The 27354-nt window shown below is 34.2% G+C and overlaps 1 protein-coding gene across 6 annotated transcripts in view; it reads right to left on the reverse strand.

Moving 5' to 3' along the window:
* The window catches only part of LOC105476552 (disintegrin and metalloproteinase domain-containing protein 18), a 152073-nt gene that overhangs the window by 17088 nt on the left and 107631 nt on the right, over positions 1–27354 (reverse strand). For 5 of the 6 annotated variants that reach the window (XM_011732576.2, XM_071068351.1, XM_071068349.1 and 2 more), the window contains one exon: positions 20094–20174. The exons of the other annotated variant lie outside the window; for it this stretch is intronic. In XM_011732576.2, coding sequence (XP_011730878.2) covers positions 20094–20174 — 81 coding nt within the window. The remainder of the gene's footprint in view (positions 1–20093; positions 20175–27354) is intronic. 6 annotated transcript variants of the gene reach the window in all.

Consider the following 27354-nt stretch of genomic DNA (forward strand, 5'->3'; position numbering starts at 1 on the left):
CAACATAATGGCCAGATGGCAAAATACCTACATGAAAGTTTATTTCTGGCCTGAGCATGTTTAATGTCTTCCTCAATCATCTTTAAAAAATAAAATTTAATAAACTTGTAGCCTTCATATTCAGAGAGGTTAAATTTTTTTAATGACTGTTATCTTATTTTGTAATTCGAAAACATTTATTGTCACTATTTGGACATTTTCTATTCATGCACTTCAATGTCTATACAAAGTATTGTGATAAAATAAACATCAATCGACTTGGCCACTTTAATTCCTTATCCTTGTCCCTTTTCAACATTTGACATTATTGGTCAATAATGTGCATCTTATTTTTAAGTAATTATATTTTCCATAATAAAATAACATACGTGCAAAGCAAATATTAAAAATCAACGATCAAATACAACTTTATGATAAGCTTGCATTGCTAAAAGTTAACATTTGACAATGTTTCTGTATTATTCATGCCTTTGTATTAATATTTCAACAGTTTAGTATTTTCATTTTAAAATAAAACAAGTACATATTTTATAAAATTCAAACAATAAAAGTGTATAGAAGTGAAATTCCTCAGCCACTATTTCAGTACCATTTCCAGCTGCTAAAGATGTTGTGTTTCATTCATATATATCAAATGCATTTATAAATACATGTACCCACATCCACAAACACACACACATTAATAGATTTTTGCCAAATAATATCCATAACAAGATACCATGAACTTCTTCTCATACCTGTATGTATAAAGAATTCACAGGCACATTTTAAAAATTAGACTCATGATATTCAATAGTGTGAGTATTCCCTATAATTTTCCTATAGATATTGTGTCCTGTCCATTTATACTCATTTGGCTAAATTGTTTATACAGTATATTGAAACTGATTACCTCTTTTCTACATATAAAAAGAGATTTCAATAAAGTGAGTTTGAATTATAGCCTTGAGTTCCATGAAGTAGTATTCTATTTTATATATCTATGTTTTTGTTGTTGAATATTTAGTGCACAACATTTTAATATTAGAATCAGAATATCACTTAGGCATTTTTTTAGATGGGGTCTTGCTTTGTTGCCCAGGCTGGTCTTGAACTCCTGGGCTCACGTAATCCTCCTGCATCAGCTTCTCAAATTGCTAGGATTACAGGTGTGATCTGTCCTTATGCATCTTTTTAACTTATTCTTTTTAACTTATTCTTTTTAACTTAATCCTCTTCTGAATTAATTCACATTTATTTAAATACCTGATGACAACAAAGGGTCTCATTATTTTATTTTACTAACTTTAAAAGAAATAGAGCAAAACAATACCAAATAAATAATACAACTTAAAAAAAAATGAAAAAACGTGATATTTTGGAGAATACATAACAATTGACTGCCAAATAGAAAAAAATAACAAGCACAAACCTCAGACACTTGCTGGCAATAATTCTAAGAACACACACACATACAAAAGACAACCTTACAATATTCTGTACAGTGTAAAGAGACTGAATATAGCATCAAATTCTTCCTTGATAAGACTAAAAGAAACTGTATAGTACAACAGAGTTTCAAAGTTTGAAGGTAAACAAAAATATGATAATTTTTAGACAACAAAGGATCCCTTATATGGAAAACCATCATTTTGGCATTTTGATATCAAGATCTCTAAATGTATTTTTCTCATATGTATTTTTTCTCTATATTTTGACAAAGCGTTATTCCACTTCCCCACCCCTCCAATGAAAGTACAAGGACATGATAGAACATTTCATCTAGGATAGCAAATCTAAATATATTATACTTTTAACTGAAAGATAATTTAAAAACCAGAATTAACATAATGTATATAATCCCTTATAATATTAGGAACTTCAAGTCTAAAATTTCCAAAAAACCACAAATTTTAGAGGTTTAAGGTAAAGGGTAGGTACAAGCACAAAAATGGTCACTCCTTAATTCCATGGGCAAGGAGAAATAGGTTTTATTTAAGCTGGGCATATAAATAGACAAATAAGGAAAAAGAAACAAATGTTTAAATTCCCAGGTAACTAGGGTCCCCTCAGTCAATACAAAGTCATATTATAGAATTTACTTTGTATTAGGGCAAGTCATGGCAAGATAAAACATTAAAAATGATCTACAGAAAATTAAAAAGTATGCTGAATTTTATCAAAAGCCTTTCTGCATCTTTTGAGATAATTGTGACTTTTTTGTCTTTAGTTCTGTTTACATGATGAATCACATTTATTGATTTTCATATGTTGGACCAACCTTGCATTCTGGGGATGAAGACTATTCTATTGTGGTGGATAAGCTTCTTTGATGTGCTCCTGAATTCGGTTGGCCAATATTTTGTTGAGGATTTTTGCATCAATGTTCATCTAAGATATGGGCCTGAAGTTTTCATTTTTTGTTGTGTCTCTGCCAGATTTTGGTATCAGGATAATACTGTCCTCATAGAATTAGTTAGGGAGGAGTTCCTTTCCAATTTTTTTGGATAGTTTCAGTAGGAATAGTACTAGTTCATCTTTGTACCTCAGGTAGAATTCGCCTGTGAATCTATCTGGTCCTAGGCTTTTTTTTTTTTTTTTTAATTAATTTATTATTATTATACTTTAAGTTGTAGGGTACATGTGCATAACGTGCAGGTTTGTTACATATGTATACTTGTGCCCTGTTGGTGTGCTGCACCCATCAACTCATCATTTACATCAGGTATAATAGAATTCGCCTGTGAATCTATCTGGTCCTAGGCTTTTTTTTTTTTTTTTTTTTTTAATTTATTTATTATTATTATACTTTAAGTTGTAGGGTACATGTGCATAACGTGCAGGTTTGTTACATATGTATACTTGTGCCCTGTTGGTGTGCTGCACCCATCAACTCATCATTTACATCAGGTATAACTCCCAATGCAATCCCTCCCCCCTCCCCCCTCCCCATGATAGGCCCCTGTGTGTGATGTTCCCCTTTCTGAGTCCAAGTCATCTCATTGTTCACTTCCCACCTATGAGTGAGAACATGCGGTGTTTGGTTTTCTGTTCTTGTGATAGTTTGCTAAGAATGATGGTTTCCAGCTGCATCCATGTCCCTACAAAGGACACAAACTCATCCTTTTTTATGGCTGCATAGTATTCCATGGTGTATATGTGCCACATTTTCTTAATCCAATCTGTCACTGATGGACATTTGGGTTGATTCCAAGTCTTTGCTATTGTGAATAGTGCCGCAATAAACATACGCGTGCATGTGTCTTTATAGCAGCATAATTTATAATCCTTTGGGTATATACCCAGTAATGGGATGGCTGGGTCATATGGTACATCAAGTTCTAGATCCTTGAGGAATCGCCATACTGTTTTCCATAATGGTTGAACTAGTTTACAATCCCACCAACAGTGTAAAAGTGTTCCTATTTCTCCACATCCTCTCCAGCACCTGTTGTTTCCTGACTTTTTAATGATCGCCATTCTAACTGGTGTGAGATGGTATCTCATTGTGGTTTTGATTTGCATTTCTCTGATGGCCAGTGATGATGAGCATTTTTTCATGTGTCTTTTGGCTGTATGAATGTCTTCTTTTGAGAAATGTCTGTTCATATCCTTTGCCCACTTTTCGATGGGGTTGTTTGTTTTTTTCTTGTAAATTTGTCTGAGTTCTTTGTAGGTTCTGGATATTAGCCCTTTGTCAGATGAGTAGATTGCAAACATTTTCTCCCATTCTGTAGGTTGCCTGTTCACTCTGATGGTAGTTTCTTTTGCTGTGCAGAAGCTCTTTAGTTTAATGAGACCCCATTTGTCAATTTTGGCTTTTGCTGCCGTTGCTTTTGGTGTTTTAGACATGAAGTCTTTGCCCATGCCTATGTCCTGAATGGTACTACCTAGGTTTTCCTCTAGGATTTTTATGGTATTAGGTCTAACATTTAAGTCTCTAATCCATCTTGAATTAATTTTTGTATAAGGAGTAAGGAAAGGATCCAGTTTCAGCTTTCTACTTATGGCTAGCCAATTTTCCCAGCACCATTTATTAAATAGGGAATCCTTTCCCCATTTCTTGTTTCTCTCAGGTTTGTCAAAGATCAGATGGCTGTAGATGTGTGGTATTATTTCTGAGGACTCTGTTCTGTTCCATTGGTCTATATCTCTGTTTTGGTACCAGTACCATGCTGTTTTGGTTACTGTAGCCTTGTAGTATAGTTTGAAGTCAGGTAGCGTGATGCCTCCAGCTTTGTTCTTTTCACTTAGGATTGTCTTGGAGATGCGGGCTCTTTTTTGGTTCCATATGAACTTTAAAGCAGTTTTTTCCAATTCTGTGAAGAAACTCATTGGTAGCTTGATGGGGATGGCATTGAATCTATAAATTACCTTGGGCAGTATGGCCATTTTCACGATATTGATTCTTCCTATCCATGAGCATGGTATATTCTTCCATTTGTTTGTGTCCTCTTTTATTTCACTGAGCAGTGGTTTGTAGTTCTCCTTGAAGAGGTCCTTTACGTCCCTTGTAAGTTGGATTCCTAGGTATTTTATTCTCTTTGAAGCAATTGTGAATGGAAGTTCATTCATGATTGGGCTCTCTGTTTGTCTGTTACTGGTGTATAAGAATGCTTGTGATTTTTGCACATTAATTTTGTATCCTGAGACTTTGCTGAAGTTGCTTATCAGCTTAAGGAGATTTGGGGCTGAGACAATGGGGTTTTCTAAATATACAATCATGTCATCTGCAAACAGGGACAGTTTGACTTCTTCTTTTCCTAACTGAATACCCTTGATTTCTTTCTCTTGCCTAATTGCCCTAGCCAGAACTTCCAACACTATGTTGAATAGGAGTGGTGAGAGAGGGCCTCCCTGTCTTGTGCCGGTTTTCAAAGGGAATTTTTCCAGTTTTTGCCCATTCAGTATGATATTGGCTGTGGGTTTGTCATAAATAGCTGTTATTATTTTGAGGTACGTTCCATCAATACCAAATTTATTGAGCGTTTTTAGCATGAAGGGCTGTTGAATTTTGTCAAAAGCCTTTTCTGCATCTATTGAGATAATCATGTGGTTCTTGTCTTTGGTTCTGTTTATATGCTGGATTATGTTTATTGATTTGCGAATGTTGAACCAGCCTTGCATCCCAGGGATGAAGCCCACTTGATCATGGTGGATAAGCTTTTTGATGTGTTGCTGAATCCGGTTTGCCAGTATTTTATTGAGGATTTTTGCATCGATGTTCATCAGGGATATTGGTCTAAAATTCTCTTTTTTTGTTGTGTCTCTGCCAGGCTTTGGTATCAGGATGATGTTGGCCTCATAAAATGAGTTAGGGAGGATTCCCTTTTTTTCTATTGATTGGAATAGTTTCAGAAGGAATGGTACCAACTCCTCCTTGTACCTCTTGTAGAATTCAGCTGTGAATCCATCTGGTCCTGGACTTTTTTTGGTTGGTAGGCTATTAATTATTGCCTCAATTTCAGAGCCTGCTATTGGTCTATTCAGGGATTCAACTTCTTCCTGGTTTAGTCTTGGAAGAGTGTAAGTGTCCAGGAAATTATCCATTTCTTCTAGATTTTCCAGTTTATTTGCGTAGAGGTGTTTATAGTATTCTCTGATGGTAGTTTGTATTTCTGTGGGGTCGGTGGTGATATCCCCTTTATCATTTTTAATTGCGTCGATTTGATTCTTCTCTCTTTTCTTCTTTAATAGTCTTGCTAGTGGTCTGTCAATTTTGTTGATCTTTTCAAAAAACCAGCTTCTGGATTCATTGATTTTTTGGAGAGTTTTTTGTGTCTCTATCTCCTTCAGTTCTGCTCTGATCTTAGTTATTTCTAGCCTTCTGCTAGCTTTCGAATGTGTTTGCTCTTGCTTCTCTAGTTCTTTTAATTGTGATGTTAGAGTGTCAATTTTAGATCTTTCCTGCTTTCTCTTGTGGGCATTTAGTGCTATAAATTTCCCTCTACACACTGCTTTAAATGTGTCCCAGAGATTCTGGTATGTTGTATCTTTGTTCTCATTAGTTTCAAAGAACATCTTTATTTCTGCCTTCATTTCGTTATGTACCCAGCAGTCATTCAGGAGCAGGTTGTTCAGTTTCCATGTAGTTGAGCAGTTTTGATTGAGTTTCTTAGTCCTGAGTTCTAGTTTGATTGCACTGTGGTCTGAGAGACAGTTTGTTATAATTTCTGTTCTTGTACATTTGCTGAGGAGTGCTTTACTTCCAATTACGTGGTCGATTTTGGAGTACGTACGATGTGGTGCTGAGAAGAATGTATATTCTGTTGATTTGGGGTGGAGAGTTCTATAGATGTCTATTAGGTCTGCTTGCTGCAGAGATGAGTTCAATTCCTGGATATCCTTGTTAACTTTCTGTCTCGTTGATCTGTCTAATGTTGACAGTGGAGTGTTGAAGTCTCCCATTATTATTGTATGGGAGTCTAAGTCTCTTTGTAAGTCTCTAAGGACTTGCTTTATGAATCTGGGTGCTCCTGTATTGGGTGCATATATATTTAGGATAGTTAGCTCTTCCTGTTGAATTGATCCCTTTACCATTATGTAATGGCCTTCTTTGTCTCTTTTGATCTTTGATGGTTTAAAGTCTGTTTTATCAGAGACTAGTATTGCAACCCCCGCTTTTTTTTGTTCTCCATTTGCTTGGTAAATCTTCCTCCATCCCTTTATTTTGAGCCTATGTATGTCTCTGCGTGTGAGATGGGTCTCCTGAATACAGCAGACTGATGGGTCTTGACTCTTTATCCAGTTTGCCAGTCTGTGTCTTTTAATTGGAGCATTTAGTCCATTTACATTTAAGGTTAAGATTGTTATGTGTGAACTTGATCCTGCCATTATGATATTAACTGGTTATTTTGCTCGTTAGTTGATGCAGTTTCTTCCTAGCCTCGATAGTCTTTACATTTTGGCATGTTTTTGCAATGGCTGGTACCGGTTGTTCCTTTCCATGTTGAGTGCTTCCTTCAGGGTCTCTTGTAAGGCAGGCCTAGTGGTGACAAAATCTCTAAGCATTTGCTTATCTGTAAAGGATTTTATTTCTCCTTCACTTATGAAACTTAGTTTGGCTGGATATGAAATTCTGGGTTGAAAATTCTTTTCTTTAAGAATGTTGAATATTGGCCCCCACTCTCTTCTGGCTTGGAGAGTTTCTGCCGAGAGATCTGCTGTTAGTCTGATGGGCTTCCCTTTGTGGGTAACCCGACCTTTCTCTCTGGCTGCCCTTAAGATTTTTTCCTTCATTTCAACTTTGGTGAATCTGGCAATTATGTGTCTTGGAGTTGCTCTTCTCGAGGAGTATCTTTGTGGCGTTTTCTGTATTTCCTGGATTTGAATGTTGGCCTGCCCTACTAGGTTGGGGAAGTTCTCCTGGATGATATCCTGAAGAGTGTTTTACAACTTGGTTCCATTTTCCCCCTCACTTTCAGGCACCCCAATCAGAAGTAGATTTGGTCTTTTTACATAATCCCATACTTCTTGCAGGCTTTGTTCATTTCTTTTTCTTCTTTTTTCTTTTGGTTTCTCTTCTCACTTCATTTCATTCATTTGATCCTCAATCGCAAATACTCTTTCTTCCAGTTGATCGAGTCGGTTACTGAAGCTTGTGCATTTGTCACGTATTTCTCGTGTCATGGTTTTCATCTCTTTCATTTCATTTATGACCTTCTCTGCATTAATTACTCTAGCCATCAATTCTTCCACATTTTTTCAAGATTTTTAGTTTCTTTGCGCTGGGTACGTAATTCCTCCTTTAGCTCTGAGAAATTTGATGGACTGAAGCCTTCTTCTCTCATCTCGTCAAAGTCATTCTCCGTCCAGCTTTGATCCGTTGCTGGCGATGAGCTGTGCTCCTTTGCCGGGGGAGATGCACTCTTATTTTTTGAATTTCCAGCTTTTCTGCCCTGCTTTTTCCCCATCTTTGTGGTTTTATCTGCCTCTGGTCTTTGATGATGGTGATGTACTGATGGGGTTTTGGTGTAGGTGTCCTTCCTGTTTGATAGTTTTCCTTCTAACAGTCAGGACCCTCAGCTGTAGGTCTGTTGGAGATTGCTTGAGGTCCACTCCAGACCCTGTTTGCCTGGGTATCAGCAGCAGAGGCTGCAGAAGATAGAATATTTCTGAACAGCGAGTGTACCTGTCTGATTCTTGCTTTGGAAGCTTCCTCTCAGGGGTGTACTCCACCCTGTGAGGTGTGGGGTGTCAGACTGCCCCTAGTGGGGGATGTCTCCCAGTTAGGCTACTCAGGGGTCAGGGACCCACTTGAGCAGGGAGTCTGTCCCTTCTCAGATCTCAACCTCCGTGTTGGGAGATCCACTGCTCTCTTCAAAGCTGTCAGACAGAGTCGTTTGCGTCTGCAGAGGTTTCGGCTGTGTTTGTTATTGCCCTGTCCCCAGAGGTGGAGTCTACAGAGACAGGCAGGTTTCCTTGAGCTGCTGTGAGCTCCACCCAGTTCGAGCTTCCCAGCAGCTTTGTTTACCTACTTAAGCCTCAGCAATGGCGGCCGCCCCTCCCCCAGCCTCGCTGCTGCCTTGCCGGTAGATCACAGACTGCTGTGCTAGCAATGAGGGAGGCTCCGTGGGTGTGGGACCCTCCCGGCCAGGTGTGGGATATGATCTCCTGGTGTGCCTGTTTGCTTAAAGCACAGTATTGGGGTGGGAGTTACCTGATTTTCCAGGTGTTGTGTGTCTCAGTTCCCCTGGCTAGGAAAAGGGATTCCCTTCCCCCTTGCGCTTCCCAGGTGAGGCGATGCCTCGCCCTGCTTCAGCTCTCGCTGGTTAGGCTGCAGCAGCTGACCAGCACGGATCGTCCGGCACTCCCCAGTGAGATGAACCCAGTACCTCAGTTGAAAATGCAGAAATCACCAGTCTTCTGTGTCGCTCGCGCTGGGAGTTGGAGACTGGAGCTGTTCCTATTCGGCCATCTTGCTCCGCCCCCAGTCCTGGGCTTTTTTTGGTTAGTAAGCTATTTATTACTGCCTCAATTTCAGAAATTGTTATTGGTCTGTTCAGTGATTCAATTTCTTCTTGGTTCAATCTTGGGACAGTGTATGTGTCTAGGAATGTATCTGTTTCTTATAGATTTTCTAGTTTATGTGCATAGAGGTGTTTATAATATTCTCTGATGGTTGTTTGTATTTCTGTGCAGTCAGTAGTAACTTCCCTTTTATCATTTCTGATTGTGTGTATTTGAATCTTCTCTTTTTCTTCTTGGTTAGTATAGCTAGTGGTCTGTCTTATCATTTTTTTCAAAAAATAAACTCTGGATTGTTTAATCTTTTGAATGTTTTTGTGTGTGTCTCAATTTCCTTCAGAAATGACTTCTGATAAAATTCAACATCCCTTCATGTTAAAAACTCTCAATAAACTAGCTATTGAAGGAACATACCTCAAAACAATAAGAGCCATGTATGACAAAACCACAGCTAACATCCTCATCAATGGGCAAAAGCTGGAAGCATTTCCCTTGAAAACTGCCATGAGCTAAAGTGCCCTCTCTCACCACTCCTATTTAACATAGTATTTAAAGTTCTGGGCAGGGCAATCAGGCAAGACAAAGAAATAATAGAGAGGAAGCTAAATTATTCCTCTTTGTGGATGACATGATCCTATATCTACAATTAACCCCATTGTCTCAGCAGCCTCAAAGCTTCTTAAACTGATAAGCAACTTTAGCCAAATCTCAGGATTCAAAATCAATGTACAGAAATTGCTAGCATTCTGATACACCAACAACCGTCAAGCAGAGAGCCAAATCACTAATGAAGTCCCATTCACAATCGTCACAAAAAGAATAAAACACCTAGGAATATAGCTAACTAGGCAGGTGAAAGGTCTCTACAAGAAGAACTACAAAACATTGCTCAAAGAAATCACAGATGATACAAATAAATAGAAAAACATTCCATGCTCATGGATAGGAAGAATCAATATTGTGAAAACGGCCTCACTGCCCAAAGCTATTTATAGATTCAATGCTATTCCCATTAAATTAACATTGACTTGCTTCACAGAACTAGAGAAAACTATTTTAAAATTCATTGGGAAGCAAAAAAGAGTCGAAATGGCCAGGACAATCCTAAGCAAAAAGAGGCATCAAACTATCTGACTCAATCTATACTACAGGACTACAATAATCAAAGCTGCATGGTACTGGTACAAGGGCAGACACATAGACCTATGGAACAGAATAGAGAACCCAGACATAAGATCACACACCAACAACTATCTAATCTTCAACAAACTTGACAGAAACAAACAATAGGGAACGAATACTCTATTCGGTAAATGGTGTTGAGGTAACTGGCTAGCCACATGCAGAAAATTGAAACTGAACCGCTTCCTTCCACCATATACAAAAATCAATATAAGATGGACTAAAGACTTAAAAGTAAAACCCAAAACTATAAAAACCTTGGAATACAACCTAGGCAATATCATTCAGGACATAGGCACTGGCAAATATTTCATGATGCAGATGCCAAAAGCAATAGAAACAAAAGCAAAAATTGACAAATGGGATATTATCAAAGAGCTTCTGTACAGCAAAAGAAGCTATCGACAGATTAAACAGACAAACTAAAAAATGGGAAAAAATATTTGCAAACTATGTATCTGAAAAAGGTCTAATATCCAGCATTGCTAGGAACTTAAACAAATTTATGAGAAGAAAAAAAAAAAAAAAAACAACCCCATTAAAAAGTGGGCAAATGACATGAACAGAAACTTTTCAAAAAAATACATACATGCAGGCAGCAATTATATGAAAAAAAAAGCCTAACATCACTGATCATTAGAGAAATAAAAATCAAGACCACAATGAGATATCATCTCATACCAGTCAGAATGGCTATTACTAAGAAGTCAAAAAATAACAGATGCTAGCAAGGTTGTAGAGAAAAAAGAATGCTTATACACTGTTAGTGGGAAGGTTAATTAATTCAGCCATTGTGGAAGACAGTGTGGTAATTCCTCAAAGACCCAAAGACAGAAATCCCATTCAACCCAGCAATCCTATTTCTGGGAATATACCCAAAGGAATATAAGTCATTCTGTTATAAAGACACATGCAGGCATATGTGCACTGCAGCACTAGTCACAATAGCAAAGACATGGAATAAACCTAAATGCCCATTAAGGATAGACTAAATAAACAAATTGTGGTACCTATATACCATGGAATACTATGCACCCATAAAAAAGTATGAGATCATGTCCTTTGCCAGGACATTGATGGAGCTGGAGGCCATTATCCTTGACAAACAAACACAGGAACAGAAAACCAAATACCACACGTTCTCACTTATAAGTGGGAGCTAAATGATGACAACACATGGACACATAGAGGGGAACAACACACAGTGGGGCCCACATGCATGCAGAGATTGGGAGGAGGAATGGGTCAGGAAAAATAACTAATGGATACCAGGCTTAATACCTCGGTGATGAAACAAACTGTATCACAAATTCCCATAACACGTGTTCATCTATGTAACAAATAAGCTGTATCACAAATTCCTATGACATGTGTTCACCATATGTACCCTTGATCTTAAAATGAAAGCTAAAAATTAATTCATAGTTAATTTAAAAAAAGAAAAGAAATGTTTAAATGTGAAATACAAGAAATACGGAGCATATAATGTCAGGAACAACAAGCATCTTAATTAATAAAAGGCAAAGATTATCACAATGTATTAAGAAGTGAAAATAGGAAATAGAACAATATATATATCAGCAAATATGAGCAAAAATATACTACAATGAACATATCAAAAATAAGAATAAGAAAAATAAGATGATCGGAAATACATATATTTTTAGAAAAAAATTAAAAGATGTATAAAATCACTGATTTTCATATAAAACACAAATAAACCACACTTACATTAGAATAAATTTTAACTTACGTGGGTCAGTTGGTGGGGAAAAAGTTAAAAATATAATCAATTATTCTAAGTCTTGTAAGAACAGCAGGTCCAAATTCATTATTAGTTTTGAGCAAAAATTTTGGAAGCAAATATATTTACATCACTTAACCTTGTCAACATCATAGAAATAAAATATAAAAAGTGTCTAAATGACTCTATAATCTGAATTTTTCATGTCATGTTATACTCAGAAATTAATGTTTATAATGTACCAATTAGTTAAATAAAAAGAGCTTGGGATAACTTATTTTTATTAAATTTTCGTTAGATTTCATAATTGTTTAAGAAAGATAAATTGCAAAATGTTAGGACACATATTTACTATTACATTTAGCTAAAAGTTCTACGTACAATTTTTCAAATTTCAGTGAGAGAATTATTTTGTGAATATTCTCATACCAAATTTTGTGTTTACTTTTTCACATACATCTCCTGACCAAGAAATATTAATGATAAGCTCTATAAAATTCTGAATGAGAAAACTGTTTACACAAGTAAGCAATTATGAAATGAAATTACTGTACATTTAGAATTTGTGGCAATTAAAATTATTTTAAGCTTCAACAACATTCTCTTTTATTTGTTGATAAATTTGATGTTAAAATTTCCAGTGATTATGTGATTGTCTTAAAAATCAATTTTTAATGTCGTTTTCCAAGTAATGCTATAGCTTTAATTTCTAGAATACACACGCACTTTAAGAAAAATCACATTGTAGTTAATTTAAGTGTTATTAAAGTGGCATAAATTACACACAGATAGAATATTCTGACCAATTCAGTCCCCCATTTCACATTGTTTTACACCCTATGTTCTCTGAGTATCCAGAAAATACATTTCCCTGTCACCTTCTTGTCCCTCCTGTTCACATACATTATACAACTAATTTCTGAGAAAAATGCACAGGTAGTTGTGCACTTCTTTGGATATCCTCAGCTTATTGGGAAAGATCAGAAATTTCAAGATTTTTCTAATCATCATTGCTTCCTACTGGGGCAATAAGGTCCCATTATCACATTCTGCTCTGCTTTGTCACTCCTTGAAGATCCTTGGATGGGTTTCTCATTGAAACAATATTTACTCTATATCCAACCTCATTACCTGCAGGCCATCAGACTCAATATCTTGTGGCGCACTTGTATTCAATTAGCAGTATAAATGTGGTCCAGTTATTAGATGAAAAACTGTGATTTATAAGCATTGCATTATTTTTTATATCAAGATCATAAAACATCTCATATTAGCACAAAAAATTCTACACACAGTATATTTAAGAAAACAAATTCATATATATTATAATATTAACACAACACATCTCACTTGTGTATTAAAAAATAATCAAAACTAAGGAGGGTTTATCCTAGAAATTAAAAGATAATTCAGCTTTAGGAAATTCACTAATATGATTCATTCAAGTAAATTATTAATGGAAAAAAACACATTATATAATTAAATAATAAATAATTCAATAAAATTGAAGTCTTTCTTCCTAAATTTTTCAGCAAGTTAAGTAAATATTGGAAGGTTCCATTAACCTAGAATGAATATGATGTACATTATTAAACTTTAGAATAATTCAACATGCAATTACTAAGCTGAAAAAACATAAAAAGCAAGTGAGACTTGTTAGTTCTTTAAGGAATGATAATTTCAAACCAATGATTGCCCCTTTTCAAAGAAGCCCTTGCCAATTTGGCACATTTAGAAGTATAACTCCAGCTTGACAGTAATAAGGGCAATTTTTAGGATACAAATAAACAATAGAATCATTATCATTTTCTTGAAATGCAGGAGTTGGAAAGTGGAGTTGTGAAGGGCTAGATAATACAGCCATTATCTCCCTAAAGGCATTTTCCATATTCTTAAGCTAAAAGCTAATTCAAAAATTTCTGTAAAGCACTGCTGTAATTCTTAAGAGTTTCTGGATGCTGAGGAGATAAAGATGCTGCAGTTTTTTAGGTGAAAGATTTAGATACTTACACCATTGAAATATGGTGTAAAAGATTTATAAAACTGTGTCTTAGATTTATAAAGCGATGAACTTGTATTTACCTAGCTCAATCCATAAATGGATTTAAAGTAATCAGATCCACACTATTTCTGCCAAGAGAAAACTATAAAGCCTCTCTTGTAAAACTTACCATCGTTGTTAAACATTCCATTGCAAATTATGTAAGGAGGTTTGTAAGGAAATAGAAAGGTATGAAGAAGAAAATCAGGCAATTGAAACGACTGTGAGAGGTACAGAAAATTACTCCAATGTAGTCAACAAAGAACGCTTCTGTGACTCCTGATATGTTGAGGTATTTTCTCACACACCAAGCAATTCACCAAAAGTTTCTCCAGTGGACACTAGCTGGGTGTCAATACAATAAAAGAGAGCACTTAAATTAACAATACCAGGCAAAAAGTGGAGTTATCACTACAAATTATATAGACTTTACAAGGATATAAAAAGAATATGCCAAATAATTACAACTTAGACATGAGATAAATTGATTAATACATTCTAAAAATAGAGAAGACAAAATTTCCCCACACAATTGAAATCTATTAAAACTAAAGAAATTTAAAAATGGAAAAATAATATGATTAAGTCGGGAACACAATGCAAGACTGTAAAAGCAAATTAGAAACAGCAGAATAACAACAGAACTAGAAAATAGCTTTAAAACTCCCAGATTGAAGAAGAAAGAATGAAAGCTTGAGATATTCAGAATAAAATCTAACATGTATTTTACTCTTTCTATTTCTTGTATTCTTTTCTATGTTTCTGTGTTTATTTCTGTTAAAAATGTTTAAATGTATTTGGAACAGAGTACAAAACCATAAATTTGATATAAATTTAATCCCAAAAGGATTGATAGAGAATATAGAAAAAGCAAAATTAAGTAATGACTTAAAAATTTCCAAAACTTAAGAAAAATAATTCTTAGTAGAATCCAGTAGCTCTGTAAGTTCCGAGTATGATGAAAACTACATTTTAGCAAATCATATGCAAACACTTGAACACTAACGTCAAAAAGAAAACATTAAAAGCAGGTGTTCCTCAAGAAGCAAAGGTAAAATGCATCTGAATTCTCAGAAGAGATCATGTAAGTCAATATAAAACAGATTATATTTTTTAAACTACTGAAAGAAAATTCTGACCTAAAGATAAAACATTCAAAAAAACACTTATCAGAACAAATGTTAATTTTAGCCACCATACTTTTTTCACGCTGAAGAAAATTTTTAACAGAAATAAACACAGAAACATAGAAAAGAATACAACAAATAGAAAGAGTAAAATATATGATTAAGCAAGAATAAATAAATGTTGACTATAGAAAACAACAATTATTGTGTTTTGATGTTTAAAAGATATAGAAGACAAAATGAATGATGTGAAAAAATTCACTACCTTTTAAAACAACCAATTGTTCAAGAATGAATCACAGGGAAAATTAGAAAATATTTTGAGAAATGCAAATAAAAACACAACATACAAAAACTTATGTTATACAGCAAAATTTTAGTCAAAACAATTAGGCAAGAAAAAGAAATAAAAGGCAATCAAATTGGAAAGACACAATAACATAAAATATATTTGCAGATAATATATTCTTGTATGTAGAAAACCCTAAAGATCCCACATAAACATCTTAGGCTAATAAATTTAAAAAGTTGCAGGATACAAAATCAACACGCATACAAAAAATAGCTGCATTTTAACACACTAGCTAGCAATGCATAACCCAAAAAGGAAATTGAGAAAACAGTACTATTTGCAATATTATTAGAAAGAACAGAATACTACTTAAGAACAAACTTAAAACCAAGGAGAGACAAGACATATACACTCAAAATTACAAACCATTGCTGAAGTTAAAGAAGACATAAATTTAAAAACATCTCATGTTCATGATTTGAAAGACTTAATATTGTCAAGATGATAATACTACCCAAGCCAATCTACAGATTCATAACAATCTTGATCAAAATTCCAATGATGCTTTTTACACAAATTGAAAAATGCATCACAAAGGTCATATGAAATCCCAATGCACTTCAGGTAGCCTTAAAAGTTTTTTAAAAGGAAGAACAAAGTTGAATAACTTATACTTCCTGAGGACAAAACTTCCTGCAAAGCCACAATAATGAAAACAATGTGGTTTGGCATGAAGATAGACATATAGACAAATGGAGAATAGAGAACCCAGAAATTAACCCTAACATTTACGGTCAAATTATTTCTGTCAAGGCTTCCATGACCACTCAATTGTTTCAACAAATGCCAGGAAAAGTGTATATCCATGTGTAAAAATATAGTTAGACTCTGATCTCGACCATATATCAACATTAACTCAAAATAGATAAAAGATCTAACTGAAAGAAGAGTTAAAAAGTTAAAGCTCTTAGAAATAAACATAAGGGAAAAGCTTTGTGACATTAGATTTGATGATTTCTTTAGTATTAAACAAAAAACCAGGCAACAAAAGAAAAAATAACTAAACATCATCAAAATTAAAAACTTTTGTACACAAAAGCATACTATCAAGACAGAGAAAAGACAATACATAGAATGGAAAAATAGCAAATCACATATATGATAAGGAATTAATATCCAAAATATACAAATAATTCTAAAACTCAATAATTCTAAATAATTAATTATTTAGAACTAAATAAATAATTCTAAAGCACAATTTTAAAACTGGCAAAGGACTTGAATAGAAAATTCTCTAAAGGTATATGGATTGCCAATAAGGGAAATAAAGCTCAATTTTGTTAATCACTAGGGAAATGGAAATCAAAACTACAGTGATATTCCATTTTGCAACTCTTAAGACGGTTACTATTAAAAAATAAAAATAAATACTGGGCAGGATGTAGAGAAATTGGAACCCCTGTGCTTGCACTGTTGGTGAGACTGTGGCAAAAAATATGGTGACTCTGCAAAAAGATTGACAATAGAACTACCATATGTTCCAGGAATTCTTCTGGCCATATACCTGAAATAATTGAAATGAAAACAGGGACCTCAACAGATATTTGTATACCAATGTTCATAGCAATATTATTTACAACAGCTAGAAGGCAGAGGCAAATTCAACATCCATTGACAAATCAATGGATGAACAAAATGTGGCATATGCATACAATGATATATTTTTCAGCTTAAAAAAGAATGAAATTTTGCTACATGATACAACATGGATGAACCTTGAAAATATCATGCTAAGTGAAATAAGCTAGACACAAAAGCGCAAATATTGTATAATACCAATTATATGAGGTATTTGGAGTAGTCAATTCACAGAAACCTCAAGTAGAATAGTGGTTACCAGGGGCTAGGGGAAGGGAATAATGGAGGATTTATTTTTAAAAAAAACAGGCAAAAGATTAAGATGCTTCATTATAGAAGATATGCATATTCCAAATAAGTGTAATAAAAGATGCTCAACATCATATGTCATTAGAGAGCTGTAAATTAAAACAACATTGAATTACTACTAAATAATTAGAATGCTTAAAATCTCAATGGCTGAAAACACCAAATGTTGGTGAAGATGTCAAGCAACAAGAACTCTCATTCATTGTTGATGAGAACGCGAAATGATACATCTACTTTGAAAGACAATTTAGTAACTTCCTACAAAACTAAACAAACATGCTGCTATTATATGACTCAGTAATTGAGTCATATAATACCCAACTGAAATAAAAACTATGTCCACACCAAAACCTGTAAATGAGTGTTTATAGCAATTGTTATTCACAATTGCCCAAAATGGAAAAAAAAAAAAAAAAGCCCACATTGTCCTTTAATAGATGAATGATCAGACACACTGTGGTACATCTGTAGAGTGGAATATTATTCAATGATAAAAGGAAATAAGCCATAAAGCCATGAAAAGACATGGAGGGATCTTAAGTAAATATTACTAAGACACAGTAAAAAGTTCATGGGTTTCTAGGAGTTTATGGAAAGGGATGAAGGGCTAAATATGTGGATCACAGGGCATTCTTCCACAGTGAAACTATTCTGTATGATACTGTAATAATGGAAACATATTTTTAAGACCTACATATTTTTTAAGATGCATATTTTATAAGACCCATATATTTTTAGGACCCATAGAAAGTACAAAGAGTTAAACCCAATGAACCCAATGTAAACAATAGACTGTAGTTAATAATAATGTATAAATAGTAGCACAGGAATTATAGGGTATCACTCTAAGGCAAGATGCAAAGTAATAAGGGAAGCAGGGAGGGAGAGGGACCAGATATATTGTAGTTCACTATACTTGGTGCTTGTTTTTATGTAAACCAAACATTGCTCTGAAAAATGTCTGCTAATTTTTTTAAAGCTACTATAGAAAATATACAATGAAGAAGCACCACCAAAATAGCATAACCTTGATACAAAATCAGAAACATTAAGTACAAGATATAAAACTATCAAATCCATAAGATAGAGACATTTATATCAAATAAAATACTCAGAAGTTGAACTAAAAGCAGGTCATGGTTGGTTTTATTCTGGGAATTAAAGTTGGCTTACTATTTTAAAAATCAATAAATACATTTGTACATTAACAGATTAAAGGGGAAAATCATATAGTAAAGTCAATAGATGCAGAAAAAGTCTTTGATAAAATTTAACATTTATTCATAATAGAAAACAAACTAGAAACAAAAGAATTATTTTAATAGAAAATTATAATAAAAATATTCTGCAAATATTACACTAAAGTGTGGAGCCTTGAAATTTTTTCTTTCACAGCAAGAATATCCACCACTTATATTGAATCATGCATAAAAGCCTGAATTTAATATTGTTATTTTCTTAACTTCTTGATATTGACGCTTAGACTACTAGTTTTCAGAGTAATAAATTATAACTGTCCATGGCAACTAATGAAAAGTATATCACTAATAAAAAGAGAATGACACTATCATAACTGGCAACATTTCATGAATAATAGAATTTCAGAACACCTACATGCTAATTCAATTGAACTGGAATGATAAATGATAAAGCTGTCTATTGAGAACTGTCATTAGAGAATCTATGCAAATTTGCCTAGATTCAGTAAGATTTCTATCGACTTATAATTATTTTAAGTAGTTTTTCTTTTTAAACATTTTAACTACAACATATAACATATGTAGAAATATAAATTAATGTAAATACAGAAGTTTCACCTTATGTATTTCCTTTATGAATGTAATATTTCATAGTAAAAGGTTTTATCAAAAAAATCTAAAAAGTAGAAGTAAAATGACTGAATGTAAATAAAAATATATGAAGAAAATTGTGTACCCAATGAAACATGGTAGTAAAAATTGATAATGTATAACTTTGTGTTGAGATATTATAAAAAATAATAAGGCTGAAAACCTATAATACAAAAGAGGAAGTAAAAAACTCAAGCCAAAAATTATAATTACAGAAAGAAAAAAACAAAACATTAAAATGTGACTATTTTCTTTGTTAACAACTGATAGTAAATTACTGACAATGTACTAGCATTTAATACCTTCTGAATCCAACTAATTTAGAAATTATAGAATTAAATATGAATACATTCTGGTGAATTTGAGGTTACTCTTATAATGTTAACTATGTCACGCACTGATTTTCTTTTAGGAAAATAATTTTTTAAAATCCTCAACTTGTAAATTTTAATAAATGGAAATGCAATATAAAATTAACAAATTTAAATTACCAGATTAAAACAGACAAACAACTCAGAAGAAATAAAGCTTTTTGCGTGAAGTTGCATTTGCTATTGGAAGTCTCTCCATGAGAAAAAAATATTCTCTGATATGTCAACGTGTTTTTAAGTATACTCTGTAAAATATTGTACGCTCATATGCCTTAATTATTAAATGTATGTGGGAGAAAAAGTATGTTCACAATATAAGTAAAAATGCATTTATTTGTGTTGAAGAAGAGTAAATGTTTTTATTTAAACATATTACTAATTATTAAGTTGTGACTGCTTACAGTTCAATACGTATCTTGTACAATTCACTTAATATGTTATACAGTGTTGAAACTAGGTCAAGTAATTTTCTTTATATTAGTCTACTAGACCTGGGCAAGTTTAAATAGCTTAGACTCTCAATCCTCATAAACAGATGTTTATTTGAATTACCCACAACAATAACAGGCAATTCAGATACAAAAGTGACTTACCCCTTTCCCTTTGCATTTTGTGGTGGTATTACAGTTATATCCCGTTAAATGAACTTTTCTGCAGGTTTTATTTACACAGTACTAAAATGAAACAAACAAAATTTTTACAATTCACAAATATCATATAAAACAAGAAAAAACATAAATGGTTTCATATATATGCATAAGAGATGGTTAAGTTGAAAGACTTTTATTAATATCGATATGACTAATATTAATAAATTATTAAGATAATATTAATTATATTAATATTAGTCATTAATACAAAAATCTAAACAAAGTAATTGCAAGCAAAAAAACTGAGGGTGCTTACCTTGGCGTGGTTTATGTAAAGGTTACATATAGTTTTGGTTTTTGATACTTACAGCTGGGATTGGATTGAGACACTCATCATATGAGTTTTCTAAATTATGTTAATGTTTTGTTATGAATAATTGATTAAATGTTAATGACTTATCTTCTCAAAAAATGGAACAGAAAATCATTTTGTTTAGATTTTAAGTATAATTCATAAGTTATGAATCTTTGTTATAATATTCCTCAAAATAATACGGCAAGAAAGATATGTATTTCTTATAAAACTTTTTTTATTGCAAAATGGGTAATACAGTGGTGAATAATCCTCTAGATATGTGGTGTTTTGCCTCATTTATGTTTTTCTATTTTTTTCTGACTTTGTAAGCTTCTTTTTTATTTCAAAATGTCACCATAAAATCTGTTTAAGTCATTCACAATATAACAATACCAAACATGAATAAAAAGTAGCTTTTTAATTATTTCCTCAAATCTGCATGAAACCAATTTATAGATTATAAGTTGCATATGTCAACCCGGTTTTGTCTCTCATATTCAGCAAATATCAGGTGTTCTGGCCAGAGCAATTCAGCAAAAAATAAAAAGATATCCAAGACTATTTTTAGCTTCCATGTATGAGTAAGAATATATGATATTTATTTCTCTGTGCTTGGCTTAATTCAGTTAATACAATGGTCCCTAGGTTCATCCATGTTCTGCAAATAACATGAATTTATTTGTTTATCACTAAATAATGATTCTGTTGTGTGTATGTGCCACATTTGCTTTATCTATTCACCCATTAATGAGCAATTAGGTTGATTCCATAGTTTGGTTATTGTGAATAGTGTGGCGATAAACATGGGAGTGTGACTATCTCTTCAACATTAAATACACATGGCAGAAAAAAAGTGGAACAATAGATACTGGGACTGCTTGAAAGGGGAGGATAGGGAAAGGGGCCTGGTTTGGGAGGTTACTTATTGGGTACTATGCTCACTACCTTGGTGATGGAATCATTTGTACACCAAGCCTCAGTGACAGGTAATTTACCCATGTAACAAACCCATGCACATATACCTCCCGAACCTAAGATATGATACAATAGAATAACATTGTCTAATTTAGACCAGTGTATGTATAAGGAAGGGAGATTATAAGAAATTAATAATCAAGCGATGAACTCTTAAGTTAACTAACATTTCTCACTGGATCATAAGTTTGATTTAAAGTTATACATTGCTGATCAGAATAAGAAGATGACAAATTATGCATTGTAAATAATTTTAGGAAACAGAATAAAGTACCATTCATGGCCATTTAAGTATGCATCAAAATTTATGTGAATATTGCATAGACATATTTTGAATGTTTTTGAGATTATTTTTTATCGTATTCTAAGTAGCACAAGAACTTTCTATATATAGGTGCAAAAGGCCACATGGGAATGTGAAAATAGCTTTATATTAAAATGTATACTGATATTATAACTGAACATGTTTCACTTAATATCTGTATTTCTATTAAAATGTATACTAATATTATAACTGAACATGTTTCACTTAATATCTGTATTTCTGCAATCCATTCTGGAAGTCTAGTTGGACAAAAGACACTTCAAGTAAAAAAAATAGGAATCTATTTTTAAAAATCAATGTGGTCAACATCCTGTGATGAAGGCACTCTTAGTTAACTTTCAACAAATTCCCCTTAGATCTGTTGGCTCAATATGAATATGCACCAAACAAAGAAATGGAAACACACTTTTAATCACATAATACACTGCAAGTGATGTGCGATAACTAATAGTTCAACAAAGAAGTTTCCAATTGCACAGAGTTCTGATTCCTATGCATTTCTTAAAAGCAAATAATGAATAAAAAAATCTAAGAGTCTGAAAATAATTTTTCTTAACTACTGTTGTTTTTTGTATGTCAAAAATTGTAATCATTTAAGAACAAAAGAGACAAACAAGCTATTGTCATTTTAGAAATGAAAAACGAAACACTTTAACCAAGATATTAACATGCTGTGGTTGGAATGTTTGTGTTCTCCAAAATTCACTTGTTGAAACCTAATCTGCAGTGCAATCATATTGAAAGGTGGAGCCCTTAGAAGGCAATTAGGTCATGAGGGTAGAATCCCCATGAATGGGATTAGTGCCTTAATAAAAGAGGTCCAGTGGAGCTTGTTCACCATTTCTGTCACGTGACAACATGGCAAGGTACCAACTTTAAAGCAGAGAACCAGTCCCAACCAGGCACTAAATCTGCTGGCACTTTGATCTTGGACTTCTCAGTCTCAAAAACTATTAAGTAGTACATTCCTGTTGTTTGTAAATTAACCAGTCTCAAGTATTTCATTATAGCAGCATGAATGCACTAAGACAGAAATTGGTACTGAGAGGTGAAATGTTGCTATAACAAATACCTAAAGATGTGGAAGTTGCTTTGGAACTCACTAATGACTGGAGGCTGAAAAGGTTTGGAAGTGCATGCTAGAAAAAGCCTACATTGCTGTAAGTGGAGAATTAAGGATGATTCTGGTGAGGGCTCAGAAGAGGATAGCTGTAGAGAGAGCCTCAGTCTTCTCACAGGTTACCTAACTGGTTGTGATCAGAGCATTGGTAGGAAAATGGATGGTGAAAGCCATTTTTATGAGGTCTCAATTGAAATGAGGACCAAGATACTGGAAACTGAGGGAAAGATGATCTTTGTTATAAAGAGGCAAATAACTTGGCTAAATTGTTTGTGTCCTAGTGTTTTGTAGAAGGTGGAATTTCTGAGCCATGAAATAGGATATTTCAGAGAAGAAGAAATATGTTAGCAGATGGTGGAGGGTGCAACATGCTTTTTTATCAGTTTATAGTAAAGTGTAAGAAGAAATAAATATTAAACATGGAATTTATAATGAAAAGGAAAGCAGAACTAAAAGATTTGGAAAATTCTTATCCCCACCATGTTGTAAAGAATGAAAAAGCACATTTTCGGGAGAAAACACCAAGGATATGACCAAGCCACCTTTTGAAAAAGAGATTAAGAAGGTTTGGAAACTAGGTGATATTCCCCAAGTCAATGGAAGAATGACCCTGAAGGCATTTCAGAGATTATCAGTGCTGCCACTCCCATTACGAATCTGAGTTACAAGGCTTCAGGGACAGATCTTTGTCAAAAGAGGAGCTTCATGCACCCACAGGACTTTGGCACTTACTGCTCGTGATGTCTCAAGTCTCTGTTCCCTGCATTCTAGCAAACTGCTTCTCAAGCATACCAGGTGGGGCTCCTGTGGGCCCAGATGGGATGAGGCCCAAGGGAATGTCCTTCTGGAGGGCACATTGTATCAACCTTGGGGGTGTCTCCTTGGTGCCATCTCTACGAGGGCCCAGAGTGAACAACCAATGGAGGCGTGGCTGCCTTGATCTGGACTTCAAAGGATGCCCTAGAGACCCTCAGAGCACAGGCAGAAAACTGTCATACTAGGGCAATGCCCAGTGGAGCTGAGAGCAAGAGTGAGGCCAGCACAGATAGCCCCCACTAGGGTCATGATTACTCAAGCAATGAGTACAGAACTGCCCCCTTAACCTCAGGTCGGTTGAGTCACTGGTGTGCAACTCTAGCCTAAGAGAACCCCAGACATACAACTCCAACCTGTGAGAGGTGTGCATGGGCTGTAACCAGCACATCCATTGAGACTGGGCTGCCGAGAGTCTTGGGGGCCCAGTTTGTGCCCCAGTGTGTCTGGAAGATATGTCAAAAAATTGTTCTCCAACTCTAATAGTTAATGTTTTTTGCCTCATTGGATTTTGGACTTACTTGGAACCCTTTCTTCCTTCCTATTTCTCCCTTTTGTAATGGGCATGTGTATCCTATGCCTGTTTACTATTGTATTTTGTCAGTAAATAAATTGATTTCACAAGTTCAAAGCTGGAAGGCAAAATGCCTTAGGATGAATCATATCTTGAATTGCACCCATATCTGAGTTAGATGATATTTAGATGAAAATCTGGACTTTAGACTTTTGAGTTGACATTAGAATGAGTTATGGATTTGGGGGCTACTGGGATGGAATACATTTTACATATGAGAATAACATGAATTTAGGGGGTCAGAGGTGTAATGTTATGATTTGAATGTTTGTGTTCCCCCAAATTCATATGTTCAAACCCAATACCCAATGCAGGACTATTGATAAGTGAGGCTTTTAGGGAGTGTGAGGGTCATTAGGTTATGAGAAAAGAACCTTCATCAATGGGATTGGTGCTCTTTTAGAAGAGCTCCAAGGGAGCTTATTCACTCTTTCTCCCATGTGAGGATGCAGCAAGAAGGTGCCATTTTTGAAGCAGAGAGTGGACTCTCACCAGACACTGAATCTGTTGGTTCCTTGATCTTATACGCTTAGCACTGTTATGTCTCCTAAACAGCCATGATCAAAGTTTTTGCTAATTTCAAGCAATCTCCCCAAAATTTACCATGTAAATTCAATCTCTTGTGCCATCTAATCTCTACAAAGCTACTTTAGTATACACAGAATAAGAGGACATTTATTGTCTTTACAAACACATATTTTTCTTGAGGATCCAGAATATTGAAGTGTCCAAATGCCATCAACGAACTTCCATATACTGTTTTTTAGACAACGTGACTCAACATAATTATAATTCCAAACAAGAAAACTCACATAATTACATCCAGTAACACAGAAAAAGCATGAGACAAACTTCAGTATTCATTTATGATTTTAAGAAAAAAAACCTCTAGGTAAACAAATAATAGATAGGAACTCCCTCAATGATGAAGAAACAGTGAAGGAACATCTTCAAAAACCTATAGTTAACATCACACTTAATTAAGAAAAACTGAATGTTTTCCCAGAAGAGCAGGAAGAAGGCCAGGGTGTCCCCTCCTACCAGTATTTTTCAGCATAGTAGTTATATTTCTAGTTGGTGAAATAAGGCAAGAAGAGTAAATTTAAAAAAACATTATAAAAGAAAACATTAAGCATTCCCATTTTTCATGTGATATAATTGACCACATACCAAATATTAACAAACATATCCTTAAAAACTTTTAGAGCTAAGACGTGAGTTTACCAAGGTTTCAGGACACAAGTTCAATACATAAAAATCGCATTTCTCTAACAATCGTATGTGTGAAAATTAAAACATAATACCATTTAAAATTGTTCCAGTGTAAGCAAAATACTTACATTTAAATGTAAAAAGTACATACTGGATCTATATCCTGGAAATTATATACTACTGATAAAAGAAATCAAAGACTACCTATATAGTTGAAGAGACTTATCATATTCATAGATTGAAAGACAATATAGTAAAGATGTCAATTCTCCTCAAATTCATCTACAGTTTTTACACAATTTCTATCAAAATTCTCCAAATATTTTGTCTAACATAAGTTTATTCTAAAATTCATATGAAAAGTTACAGAACTTAGAATAGCCAAAACAATTTTGAAAAATAGTAATGCGGTGAAGAGAATCACCCTGCCTAATACTAATGTTTACTTCAGAATTAGGGAAATCAAGAGTATGCTAATGACAGATGAATAGACATGTAGACCAATTTAACAGTGCAGAGAACTCCAAAATAGACCCACAAAATATACCTAATTAATTTTTGACAAAGATACAAAAGTAATTCAATGGAGAAAGAAGAGCCTTTCAACAAACAGTTTTTAACTAAATGGCCATACACAGGCAAAAAACAAACAAGCAAACAAAAAAACTCTTAAACTTCATGAAAGTGTTAACTTAAAGTTACACTTTAAGTTACACTTTAAGTTACACTTTAAGTCCACATTGGAATGTGGACTGCAATGTAAAATGGAATATACATTTTTGAAAAACACAGGAGAACAGCTTCATGATCTAGTTCTAGATGAAAAATTATTAGATTTGACACCAAAAGCATGATACATAAAAGGAAACATGATACATAAAAGCTAAACTGGACCTTATGAAAATAAAAAGTTTTTGTTCTGAGAAGAGCTGTTCTAAAGAGGATGGGGGGAAAAAGCTACAGGAATTGCGTTAGCAAAATGGAGTAATAGGAGGTTCAAAGACTGATCTGGCAGCCATTCATGCATGAAATAATCTTCATCAGAACTCTGAAATCTGAGAGAGGGAAGAAAGAACCAATGTGGAGCACAGAAATGAGGAAAGACAAATTGGAAAATGTAGGAAGAATGATTTTACTTTAACCATGTCAATTCTCGCCCAAGCCTAACAGAGCAGATTGGAGAAAGATGCTCTCCACCTGGGAGCTCTCCCATTGGTGAGAAAAAGTGAAGTATGTGTCTGAATTTGCTGCAAATTCCAGCAACAGACTCACTCCAGGAGACCACATCACCAAGCCAGTCGCCATGAACCCAGGCTCCAGATCTACCCCTGCAGACCCAGGCCCCAGTCCTGTGCCAGTGGATTCAGACACCAGCACACTGCTGCAGACTTAGGCTGCAGGATAGCCCCAGAGTCCAGTAAGCTCTTGCAGACACAGGAACCAGAACTTCTCCTGTGTACACAGGTTTCTATACGCTAATAACAAACATTCTGAAAAAGAAAATCAAAGAAGTTATCCTGTTTATAATAGCTCCCAATAATACTTATGAATAAATTTAATCAGGAGGACAAACACCTGAACATTGAAATATATAAAATCTTGATGAAAGAAATTGAATATGGTACAAACAAATGAAAACATATCTCATTTTCACAGACTGCAAATGTATTTTTTGTCCATACTATCGAAAGCAACCTACAGGTTCAATGCAATCTGTATCAAAATATAAATGACAATCTTCATAGAAAAAGAAAAAAATTCAAAATTTTTATAAAGCAACAAAAGTCCATTATTAAGCAAACATAACAAAGCTGGAGGCATCACAAAATCTGACTTAAAACTATAGTACAAATTGATAGCGTGCAAAATGGCATGGTACTGGCATGAAAA

Source organism: Macaca nemestrina, chromosome 8 (assembly GCF_043159975.1).
Source record: "Macaca nemestrina isolate mMacNem1 chromosome 8, mMacNem.hap1, whole genome shotgun sequence".
Classification (NCBI taxonomy): domain Eukaryota; kingdom Metazoa; phylum Chordata; class Mammalia; order Primates; family Cercopithecidae; genus Macaca; species Macaca nemestrina.